This window comes from Solea solea, chromosome 13, assembly GCF_958295425.1.
Source record: "Solea solea chromosome 13, fSolSol10.1, whole genome shotgun sequence".
In the NCBI taxonomy this organism is placed as follows: domain Eukaryota; kingdom Metazoa; phylum Chordata; class Actinopteri; order Pleuronectiformes; family Soleidae; genus Solea; species Solea solea.
The window spans coordinates 26,905,154-26,917,218 of record NC_081146.1 but is presented as its reverse complement, the minus strand read 5'-3'; the positions used below and the strand labels follow the sequence as shown (position 1 = coordinate 26,917,218).

General features: G+C 40.0%; 1 protein-coding gene across 2 annotated transcripts; it reads right to left on the bottom strand.

The window, feature by feature from the left end:
• Positions 1-4,667: 4,667 nt before the first annotated feature.
• Positions 4,668-11,085, bottom strand: pafah1b3 (platelet-activating factor acetylhydrolase, isoform Ib, gamma subunit). 2 transcript variants are annotated; one of them, XM_058648665.1, is made up of 6 exons: positions 11,018-11,085; positions 10,643-10,766; positions 8,493-8,582; positions 7,895-8,011; positions 7,649-7,771; positions 4,668-5,981 (listed from the first exon to the last, which is right to left on the bottom strand). In XM_058648665.1, the coding sequence occupies exons 2-6, from the start codon at positions 10,721-10,723 to the stop codon at positions 5,721-5,723; spliced, it is 672 nt and encodes a 223-aa protein (XP_058504648.1). In that variant the 5' UTR covers positions 10,724-10,766; positions 11,018-11,085; the 3' UTR covers positions 4,668-5,720. The 2 variants fall into 2 exon arrangements, with proteins under 2 accessions (XP_058504648.1, XP_058504649.1); XM_058648666.1 differs by having other exon boundaries at positions 10,643-10,763; positions 11,018-11,061.
• Positions 11,086-12,065: the final 980 nt, after the last annotated feature.

Here is a 12,065-nt window from a genome sequence, read left to right as displayed (position 1 = left end):
GTTGTCTTTTAGTCATAAGCACTTTTTTGTTTGTATTCCAAGAAATATGTATGAGAGTGAACATTAGAAAAACATTCAAATATACAGTGTATATGGATGTTGTGTATAGGAAAGCTCTGCAGTGTTGATCATATGGGGACACTGGGACTCATCTTTATGGTCTTAACACCTTTCCTTGCTTTGACGAACCAGCTGCACTTCTTCAGGTTCTTTGCCTTTTCCTGCTGACACAGCTTTTTCACTGAGAGACACAGAAGAAAACAATGTCCCTTAAGTTCACTGTTTAATACTGAATTCAATGATATTAAAATGCAACACGTTTCTTTTCACCTTTCCATATCCATCATAACATTTAAACTAGGTCAGTGCTTCCCAAAGTGTGGGCTGCGGCCCCACTGGTGGGCATTGGCAGTATTGCAGGTGGGCAAATGGGAAATATATAAAAATGCCTCCATTTGCAAAATTGAAACATTGAAACATATATGATCTGATCTTGGGAAATAAAAACGTATTCAAATTAAAAACACGTCTCACTCTGTTATTTACATTTGAAAGTGTTGTAATTAGACAAAACAGACAAACACATACTAAAGAGTATAATCTTGGGTCTGAATTTCAATAATAATTAATTAATAACTCACATCTTCTGTGTTTGCCGCTGCGTTTGGCCGACTGTTGACAAAGGCAGCGCGCAGTTAGCGTCTCTCTTCCTTTACCTGGGTGACCCAGATGCACAAGGACAAAAGAGTTGGGCGGATTAAAACTTTTCCCCATTCACTAATTCTCAGGCTCTGATTTCATGTGATGGAAGAGTGAAAACATGTGCGTGGTTTACTGGAAATCCTGATTACGTCGACTTCACCTCTGCAGTGACAGCCCCTCCTGTGCTGTCTCCTCGTTGTTGGTGGACTGTTGACTGTGACTGCTGTCATCAGTGGTTCTTCTACAGCTGAGGCTACAACACAAACACACTTAATAAAAGAAAACTTAGACTTAAGTGAACCATGATAATGCAACACTGAACACTTAAATTAAAAGGGATAGTTTTGGTATAGGGATAGGTATTGATAAATACCAGAAACCAGCAAAAGACACATACGCTCACGCTCTCTGAAAACATTGTGGCCACTTGTGACACAAACATAAAGATTATGGAAGCTGCTGGTCTACTCCTGCCTCCTTAGGTCACTTTGTGTCACAAACATGTGAATTTACAGATGGACGCAGCAGCAAAATCACACAACTCCTGCATTCTGTGATTTTAAAATTGCTATTTTCTCTGTGGAGTTTGGTGCACAAAGTCACACAAACTTACACTTAGAGCAGGTTATCAGACAAGCAAATGCACAGATTATGAATAAATAAAACAATGGTTTCCAATACTGACTGTGTGTCAGTACCTCATAGAATCACACTGTAAGTGAAGCACTTACCATTGGTGGATGATGTGCTGACAGTCACAATCTGGTTGTGTTTCTCATGAGCACCTTTGAAAGAATTAAAACAAATCCTTGCAGTATTAATATACAGAATGTAGACATACTGTTACAGCTCAGTGAAATGGTGATACAGTGTTCAGTACCTTGGCTGTGCTCAAAGAACATGAGCAGAACAAGAACCAGCAGCAGAAACATCTTGGATCCCATGTTGTAGTAAAATGCCAGTGCGGTTTATCCAGGAGAAGATATCCTGCATGTGCAGACGCCGGATGACAATGAAATGGTGGCTTTCATCGTGCTTTTATAAAGGTTGGTGTTGATGTCTGAAACTGAGACGTGGTGCAATCATCCACTGCCAGGTACATGAGGCATGTCCTGCATGACCAGCGCCTTTACAGTGGGTGGCTGTGAACAACAGGGAGGTTGTACCTTTGCCAATAAATCTCATTGTGATTGAGTAATGACTCCCTGTCGTGGGAAGGTGTGGGACCCACATCATACCTTTGTCTCAAACAAAAACAAAAGAAAAGAATTAAGGGTCCACATCTGGATTCAATGAGCAATGGTATGAACCAAGACAAATGTAAACATGCAAATAATGACTGTAAACGTTGAAACAAAATGATTAGCTGTGATACCACAGTTGAATTTGATTTGGAGGATTTGGATGGGTCATTTACAGAAGCCTGATCGGCGAGAATCAGAGCAAATGTACGAACACCTAAAAGACAGCGTACGGCTCTGTTCTGGCTCAATCTGGTTCAGTCCCAAATAACAAGGTTATCTCACTTCTTTGAATATCTCTTTTACTGAAATAGATGATTTGTGTTTTCACTTTACCTCCATCTTTGACACCAGAGTTGAAATAGATTTAACATATTTTGTCTCAATGCATTTTATATTTTATGCAAAGCACCAAGAATCGCCTTGTCATAAACATGCTCTGATGGGTTCCGTGTAGTCTTGGTCTTATACTGGTGTTGCTGAGGATAAATGAAGGTTAGAGCAAAGCCAGACTTGTTTTTCCTTTCTCAAGTTTCACAAATTCCTTCAATGCCTTCAGCCATGACTGAGACAAAACAAAGCTAGTCAACAAAGCGCAGTCTCAACCTCTTGAAGACAAAACATGGATATGTAGAGACAGTGTGTGCGCTAGTGCAGCCTTCCCTGGTGGAGGGTCGTGACCCTAGAGTGGGTCCCATGGGTTCACAGTGGCAAACCGTGAGCACTACAGCTGGGCCTTCACCTCAGCCGTCATTGCCGAGAAAATAAATCATTGTGGAAAAAAAAGTAACAGTACGATAAATTGAAAGCGTTTAACAACTGCAATTCTTTCATTAATGATGACAAGGATGTAAACAAATAGACCATAACATCAATAACAACAAGATACATTCTCAACATTAACTTCCTAAAACTGGAGACCATTTAGGCTACATGGCTGAAATTAAATAAACATACTCAGTGCAAACATAGGCAAAATCTGGAAATATTAAATGAGGTCACCGCGTGACGCTGCTGACACCAACACGAGGCTCATTTCATTTCATCACCATGGACAGCGCTACCAAACACACAATGATAAATACGTTCATGAGCATCCTCAAACTACAACACAACTTCAAATGCACAAGCTGGTAATACAAAGACTAGAACAGCGATGCACCGAACATACCACACGTATAGGTTTAAATCTGGTTAGAACCTCCTTTTAACATCCTGGACTTCTCTACTGAAATAATGTCTTATTCAGAATAATGTTAGAATAAGAATAAGTAAATGATGTTAATTTAAGGCTTAGTGTCTTAAAACACAGACCTACCTTTCATGAAAACCAAATCCATTCGTAGGTCTTTCCCTGTGAAGTGGGTGATGGCAGCGTAGTAAAGTTTGTCCTTTGACTTGAGCTCATAAAAAAGAAGTCCTTTCTCTATGGACATCAGTACCAAATATCCCAGGCGGTCCTGTCCAGTACTGGTTCTAGCGTGCGTCTTGATTCGCTTCAGAGCCGCGTAAGACCGCTCCACGGTGGACAGGTGAGGGGACACAGCTGCTGTCAGTCACAAAGTGCAGCAGGTGTGATGGTCTCCTGGACTCAAAGTTTGCCAAAGTTTCAACATGACGGTCAGTTCAATGTTGAGCCGGCGGAAGTCAAAGTGCAGCCCGTAGTTTTCACTATGCAGCTTCCGGTACGCTGTGCGCACGTCTCTAACTAATTTTCGGTCTTGAATTGTCTTTCCACTTTCATAACCTTTTATTTTAATTCCAGTTCTGGAGTTGGACTTCCAATTTTTCTTACTTGAAGTTTTTTCTGTGAAGGGCCGCCTTAAAAAAAAGGCGATGCTATCAAGCTAGCTACAACATCGCTCTCTCGACCGCTCTCAGCACTCAGGGGGCGTGGTCTGCAGTTAGACGAAGGCCGAGGATCTTTTTGTTTGGCCCGCCCACTTAAAATCAAACCGTGATTGGTCAATTTGCCCATCACTCTCCAATTAATGTATGTATTAAATTAAATGACGTAGATTTTTTAAAATATATATATACATATGTATATATATATATATATATACATATGTGTATATATATATATATATATATATACAGTATGTATATATATATGTATATGTATATTATTTAATACTCATATTTTATGGTCCAGAATTCATGTTGGGCCTTCTCTGAAGGCGTATAAGGCCCTGTGGGTTCCAGATATGTGCATTAAAAAAGAGAGAGGGTGGAGTACATTTTTGGTTTACTTTTATTTTGAAGGACACACAACTTTTCATGTGACAAACAAAAATACAAGTACATTGCAGTGTGGTTATATGACATACCGACGCACAATCAGTGATGCCTGAGCTGTGCAAGCCTCCTGCGTGCACCCTGCTCTGAGAACCAGCATACACCATGTGTGCTCACCCTCAGAATCCTCACACCGCTGATGCTCCCCCCTCCCTTCCCCTCTCCTGGTCATGTGGTGAATGCAGCGCGTGGAGCCATGTGATGTTATCGCTGCCTTGATCTTATAGTCAGTACCTGGCTTGTGTAGTGAAGTGAAACAATGACCCTCCTGATTGTGAGGACTCCATGTTTCTGCTAACAGACAGTAGGGGGAGTGGAGACAGCCTCTAATCCACCTGCAAGATATTTAACCATCGCAATGACTCTGAAGCTGTTAATTAGCTTTAATGCACTCACTTCAGACCAATCAGTCAAAGGACACTGACATTATTTTCTCTTCATGTTTAATTCATCTTTCCATCACTTACACAATCAGCCACCCACAAGCACAATTCAGAAGCATATTTTAGTGTGAAGTCAAGCCTTTAAGTTTCCTTTAAGGGCCAATATGTAAACAGAAAAGACCGCACATGAAACACAAGCAGCTTCCCAAACGGACTCTGATACATCCATAAACTCAAGCGCTCACATAAATGTCTGTTGATATTACAATAGGTGAAGCAAAAAAAAAAAAAAGAGATATAATACGCAGGTAGGCAGTAATAATTTGATGAAAAACATTTGGTAACTTAAATGAACATGTACAAAAAAAAGGACATAAGGCATCACAACAGAGCTATGGACAAATAAACAGAAACTTCATGAAACCCAGAATCCAAAACGATGTGTTATTTGTTTGTCAGGGCATTTTTTTTTTTTTAAACTGGACATGTTCTGGCACGGTCTCACATTTTCCAGATAAATCCTGTTCCAGTAGCCTCATTTGGACAGTATAGAGGTTTTTTCCCCTCTAAAAGCATGTATAAGTATATGTATAAGTCCATAATCTAAGTTAAACAAAGCAGTTTAAGTTTAGACTCATGAGAGCTGCAGGGAGAACACACACACACACACACACACACACACACTCGCACAAAACAAACATTTGTAAATGAAGGTGTCAGAAACATGCAGTCACTAATGCCTTTGATAAAGGAAAAGATTTCTGCACCTTTCTTTGAAACGTTATTATTCATATCATTCCTTCAGGTGCACAGTTTTAGGAGCCAAAAAAGCTGGGAACAGATATTTATAAGGAACAGAAGCAGGACTTTATCTCTCTTGAACAATCACTGACAGTAACATAACATAAACACCAAAGACTTCATGATGACTCTACCTATTACAGTGGTCACCAACCCTGGCCATGCACAGATAGTTAACGCAGCTCTTAGCACTTGATAATTGAGTGTATCCATCAATCGAGGTCTTAAAACAGCGAGTGTTGCCGGGAACGGGGTCGATGACCACTGCGGTAGTGTGAGCTCGTGAAGCGGTCACTCAGTTCTCGGCACGTTTATCTAGCATGGATGTGAGGTGAGCGTGCAGGGGTTCACACACCGCCTCGTAGCCCTTGGGGGTCAGATGAAGGTAGTCGTACATGTCCTGATGGGATATGCTGCCGTTGGAGTGGACGAAGCCAGGGTTCACGTCAAGGAAAGAGGCGTGGGGGAGGGAGGACACGGCTTCCTGCACCAGCACGTTCACCCTCTCATTTCGCTCTCGCAGAGGGTTTGACAATTTACCTCTGGGCAGTAATCCCTGAAAAAGAAGAAATGGAAGTAAAAAACGGAATATTACCTGACCTACAATAAAAATAGTTTCCAACTGCATCGAAGCCAATTGTGACACGACACAGACACAGTTTACTCTGGCAATAATCCTACCACGGGTTAGTTTTAGTCCTTGTAGATTAGATTAGATCAAAACAAACAATATCTCCAAGACACAAAGAGGTAGAAAATATAGAAGCAAATGAAACTTCAAAATGAATAGTGATGGAGATATATAAAATAAACATATATATAGAAATCCATGTCGTGTAAAGTTAAATAAAAGTTTGTAAGCCAAAGTTAGACACTCACTTTCCAAGGTAAGTGTTTGATTTGGTTGTATATTACATAAAAGTATATAATGCATTAAAGTAAATAATAATAATAATAATAATAATATTAGGTTATATACAATTTGTTTATAGAACCAAATTTATATTATTTTGAGATCATTTCAGTTTCAAATTCCTTAAAGGGTTCGTTATTGTTGAAGTGTGCAGACACAGACAGAGAAAACTCGCCTGAGACAAAGACGCTCACGCTCAGGAAAAACATGGCACACAAGAAAAGAGATGTTTCACACTTCCAAGGCTCACCTAATAAAATAGGCCTGCTTCACTCTAAGCTTCTCCATATATGTGCAGCTTTATCTCACAGTTACACAACTGTTTCCACAACTAGAAACCAAAGTTTGTGTCTCTCTGAAAACCACAGCAGTTGTGTATCCACAGCCTCCACCACCAGGGTTTAAAAGTCTTTGAATCCTCAGATTTACCAGCAGCTTGTGTGTCCCTCAGAGATTAAAACAGATTTTCTTTGGTGAGGGAAAGTGAGAAATCTGTCCCCAGACGTCCATTCAATGTTTTAACTTTATGTTTAATGTCAATGATTAATGTTTATCGATTTTTGGCGATAAAATGGGTCGCAGATGAATTTAGTTGTTGATAATTGTCGGTTACGTCATCACACGGCTGTGGACCTGAACAACATCCTCAAGAGACCTCTCGCTCTCTACCTCGATCTCTGCTGGGAGTCACACGTGCAGTGAACAGCGGAAGATCAAGAAGAAGGTAAACATGCGATCTGCCCGGAAACAGACAAATAAATGCGTGTGTGTGTGTGTGTGTCTGTGTTTATATATATATATATATATATATATATATATATATATATATATATATATATTTCCAGCCCTTGGATTAAAATTAAACATGTTTTTGTAGCGGTATCACAAACAGCAGCAATGTTTATTAAAAGAAATGTTTTTGAATCAAGTATTTTCATTGACCTTTTTGTTTATGTCCAAAACAACCTGCTGCTCGCTGAAGAGAGCAACTCGACTAATGGTTTCAATAATCGATGACTAGCAGGTGTAAATTTAATTAGGTGAGCCTTTTGTTTCAGTGAATAAAATTGAGTGATATCATACCAGACATGCAGATTTCTCCTTTCCCTGCACTCCTTTAAGTCTGCTTCTGTCTGAGATGTCTTCCTAGTGTTTGCTTATTGTGTGAGCGGTTGGGTTTTCTCCTCTCTCTCTCATATTATAAGGTTTCTGCCTCAAGGATAATGTGTGATGGGATTTGAATCTATACAAAGAAACTCCGACTTGATGTTGAGTGACACTTCCATTGAGGAATGTAGGGAAGAACCTACGAGGACAAGTGTGCGGGCGTGTGGGAGCTTGTTCTTGACGACTTGTACGATAGCCATGATGCCTCCACAGATCTGCTCAGGCGTGTGCCCGTGATTGTTGGTGCCAACCCACAGCACGACGACCTGTAACAACAAGCGCAGATGTGATGGATTTGTTTTGGGGTCAGCGGAACTGAAATTAGAATCTCACAGAGCACAACGAGTCTTTGTGTGAACGAACGAGCGTGATCATGTTGGGTTTTGGACCTTTGGGCTGATGTTATCCAGTTCACCGTTGGTCAGTCGCCAGAGCACGTGTTGTGTTGCATCACCTCCCACCCCAAAGTTAAGGGCATGAAGGGGAGAGAAGAGCTGCCTCCATACCTGCAGACAAACAACAACAACATGTCCACTTGTCCATTATCGAGGTCACGCAGTTTGGGAGTGAGAGAGAACAGTAATGGCGCTTTTCCATCGACAGTTCCAGCACTACTCGACTCTACTCGACTCTTTGGTGTCGTGACGTGATTCTATACGCGACACAAACACACAAACAATGGAGGACAGTGAGGCAATGATGTACTTGTTGTACTCATTTGTGCAGACGCTCGCTGTCACACTCTCTGATTCTTGATTCTTGTGTTGGACGTCGCGCTCTTGGCTCGTCCAGTGACCAGTGGCAGTTTGTTGACGTCACATTTTAGTGTCGTCTCAGCTCGCTCGGAACCTCGCCAGAGCAGGTACCAAAAAAAAACACAACAAAAAACCCAGTAGAGCTGAGTCGAGCAGAGAAGTGATCGAACTGTATGATGGAAAAGGTGTGAAAACACACAGAAGAGACACGTTTAGGAAAGTGATGTTTTACCCCAAACTCGTGCATGAGCTGAACAAGAGAATCTCCCACAAACAGGACTTCTGGTTCTTTGTCTTTGCTGTCAGACACAAAGCGGTTGTGCTGCAAACAGAAAAAGGGGGAAAATAAGAAAATGAATAATTCTCTGTTTACAATATCAAACATTTTAGTGGATTAAAGAACGACTGGTAATCTCCTGGGCCTGAGGAAACGAGGATGCACAAAATATCTATTTGAATACTAGACACAAATTGAATCACATCATTTACAGATTAATACTAAATTAATCTAAAGGGAAAATTGCAAAAAATCTACATAAAGCATTTAGCTATATATTAAAAGTGGAGATACTAATACATTCATTTTAACATCAATTTATTTTCTATGCAACATCAAACATTTGACAATTATACTTCACAGAGCCGGAGATGATGTCTGCGAATGCTAATCAGTTAGATTTATGTCACACAGAAGCTGAACAACTTGGATTAGAAAATGTCTAAAACACAACTTTAGTTTCTACGAGAAGTCTTTGGTACCAAGTGTAATTTAAATGTAAAGCTGTAGTGTGTGACTTAACTTAACTTAACTAAAAACAAATATAATATATCTGTCACATTCAAACCGCTGTCAGACGAGTTCACACACTGCTGATCAAACCTCTGAGCTACACACGACTCTCTCCGTGTTTCTCCGTACAGCATTGTTTTGTACTTCATCAGGTAGAAACACAACAGCGACACCAAGAAACCAAGGAATTAGTTCTCTGAAACATGAGTGAGTTGAAGCAAATGTTGAAAGAGACTAGGTAAAGGAATTAACCCCAGTTCTCTAAGACATGGGTGAGGTAGTGAGCTACGCAATGGAGCATTCATTTGTAATTACAAAATAGTTACAAATGAATGAAATTGTATTTTGTGTTTGTATTTTTAAGTCTGACATTATTATTATTATACAGCTGGTGCAGATCAGGTGAGTGGGCAGGTGTGGAAATAAATGCTGTACTGCTTTTGCAAATTATGATCGTTTATGTAAATGTTTTTTTTAAAGTCAGAGAGAGCTAACAGAAGACAAATCTAAATCAATACTCAATCAATATTTGGTGTGACCACTCTTTGACTTCAAATCAGCATCGCTTCTTAAAGGTAGACTTTGTAGTATTATCGTCAGGTGTAAAATTATACCAAACTAATGATCTTAATTTTCAAATACAGGTTGAACGGCAGTCATTCACTGAAACAGAACAGCCAGACTCTGCTACCAAGACGGTTTCATGTCACAGGTCACACACCACGACAAAACTGAGCAACAGCACAGCAACAAGACACACGCAACAGCACGGTCTCTCCCAGACCCAAAGCTTCAAGATGTGCCCTTCAAGCTCTTCTGAAGAAGCACAGAGAAACGGGCAACATGGAGACACAGTGGTCGGCCAAGGACACTTCCTCTGGCAGATGAAAGACACACCAAAGTGGTCTTCGTGGAGGAAGCCGACGTGGAAACGACTCAACTATGAATGAAGTCAGAAAATGTTGGAGAAAGATGGCAGCGGCGCTCTGGACTGACATAGTGAAATATTTAGCTGTAGCAGAAAGCAGCTTGTTCGCTAAAGGGCCTCATTTCTGCAAATGTCATTGGCAACGATCTTCAGCAGACAGAAGAACAAGGAGTCTCGGACGTGATGGTACGTCCCGCACTGAAACCCTGATCTCCACCCTGATTACAGGAGGAGCCAGAAGGATTTGAGCCAGATCTACATCCACAGAAGACTTGGTTTTCATTCTCCTAAATGTCTGAACAACCTTCCTCTGAAGTTTTGTTTAAAAAAGCAAGTGTAACTAGATGAATTGATGCTGAGTTAGTTCCAGTTTTCTCACTCAAAACAAACATTTGTGAATGCATTCTTACTTTCCACACCTGCCGAAAACTTTTGGACAGTATTGTATATCTAATGAAAGAGAAATGAAAAATATTAACTATTCAATTTAAACAATAAAGCATGATTGCTGTCACATTTGTAATATGTGTCAGACGTACAATATGGAGCATTTTCAACGGTGACATACATGCATATTAGCGTCAGTGCATAGTTGTGAATAGTTCATGGCTGTTGTGCTGTAAAGGTGTAGAAACTCAATGAAACGTCTTATATTAAAACACACCAGAGAAATCCATCGTCCATCTCCCTGGACGTCCGCACAGGGAGTGGGTGTGGCGGCAGGATTGGGCTCCTCAGCACTCATGACTCCGGTGACTTCGGTGAGCAGTCACGTTAACGTTGCGCTACTTTGTGAGAACGGAAACAAACCGAAAAGTCAATATTGCGTAGCAGATTTCCGGGCTAAATCAATGGAGGGTGCTAGCTACGGTAGCTAGCCCAGTCGCAGAAACACAAGGTGTTGTTTAACAGAGAAATGAGGGTTAAACCCTGGTCATCAATGACGTTAATTATGTCAGCTCGTTTTGTGTAACAACGGGGAAGGAAAACCTTTATACAGCGGTTATATTTAGCGATATTAATGAGAAAAAAATGCTACCGTAAAACCAAAATCGTCAACCCCATCAGTTTCAGGAAGTAATTTTTTACTACAGTGGCTCGTACCATTATCCTCCGTGGGCAACAACATATGTGTTTGCGTGTATCTTTGAATAACGTGACATTTTTTGCTATTACTGCAGATTTTAAATGACTTTATACTCCATTAAAAACCAGTAAATGATACGTAAACGAATTACACGAGTGAAGAGAAAAGTAAAACACAGCACGGGTTTTTGTTCCTCGCCTGCTTCAGTGGACTTGCCCTGCTCCTTGGTGTTCATGGGAAATGGTGTTGCGCAAGGAATATGCGCCCATTGTTGTTGATAGAGAGGTGTAATGTGTCATTCTCATATGCTTCTTTTTAGAATGATTGTAGGACTATTTGTGGCTGTACATTAGACATGTGTTAAAGTGCATTACACTGTGTGTATTTATGTGCTTCACACCATAGTCTAGAGACTACAGATTTAATTTAACCTATGGCTACAAGCTTAAATATGAACGTTCATTAATGTGTATAATCCCTATTAACAGTAAATAAACCAATACACTGCTTTCAAAGTGAGGGTGATTTTGTGATTATAAAACTGTGAGGGACACAGCTAATGTTTTTCATTTTGTCATTCTTGTTTTAAACAAGGGCTTTGTGCTATTTGAATTTAATTTTTAATTTTTAACTTGCTCTTTCTGGTACATACTCTGATATGGAGCAACTGTAACAAAACAATTTCCTTCGGAATAATAAAAGTATTCTGATTCTGATTCTAATATGTATTGCTGTTTGAGCACTGAGCGCACTAAGATAAGATAAGATAAATTAGTCCTTTATTTGTCCCGCAATGGGAACATTTGCATTGTTACAGCAGCAAAGACAGTACTGATAAAGATAATAAATAATAAAAACAACACAACAGTTCACTTACATTTGTGTGTATTTAACCAATAAGCTACGTGGCAGTTTAATGAATGAAAGCATGTACAGTAGATACAGAGCAGGCGATGGTTTCTTTTGTTTTGTTTTGTTTTTTAAAAAAGAAAAGCAACTA

Excerpts from the sequence above, each read along its gene's own strand:
- pafah1b3 (XM_058648665.1), bottom strand. The coding sequence starts at position 10,723 with ATGAGTGCTGAGGAGCCCAATCCTGCCGCCACACCCACTCCCTGTGCG. Across the intron at positions 8,583-10,642 it reads ATGGACGATGGATTTCTCTG|CACAACCGCTTTGTGTCTGA; the intron begins GTGTGTTTTAAT and ends TTCTGTTTGCAG. Across the intron at positions 5,982-7,648 it reads ACGCCCGCACACTTGTCCTC|GGATTACTGCCCAGAGGTAA; the intron begins GTAGGTTCTTCC and ends CTTCTTTTTCAG.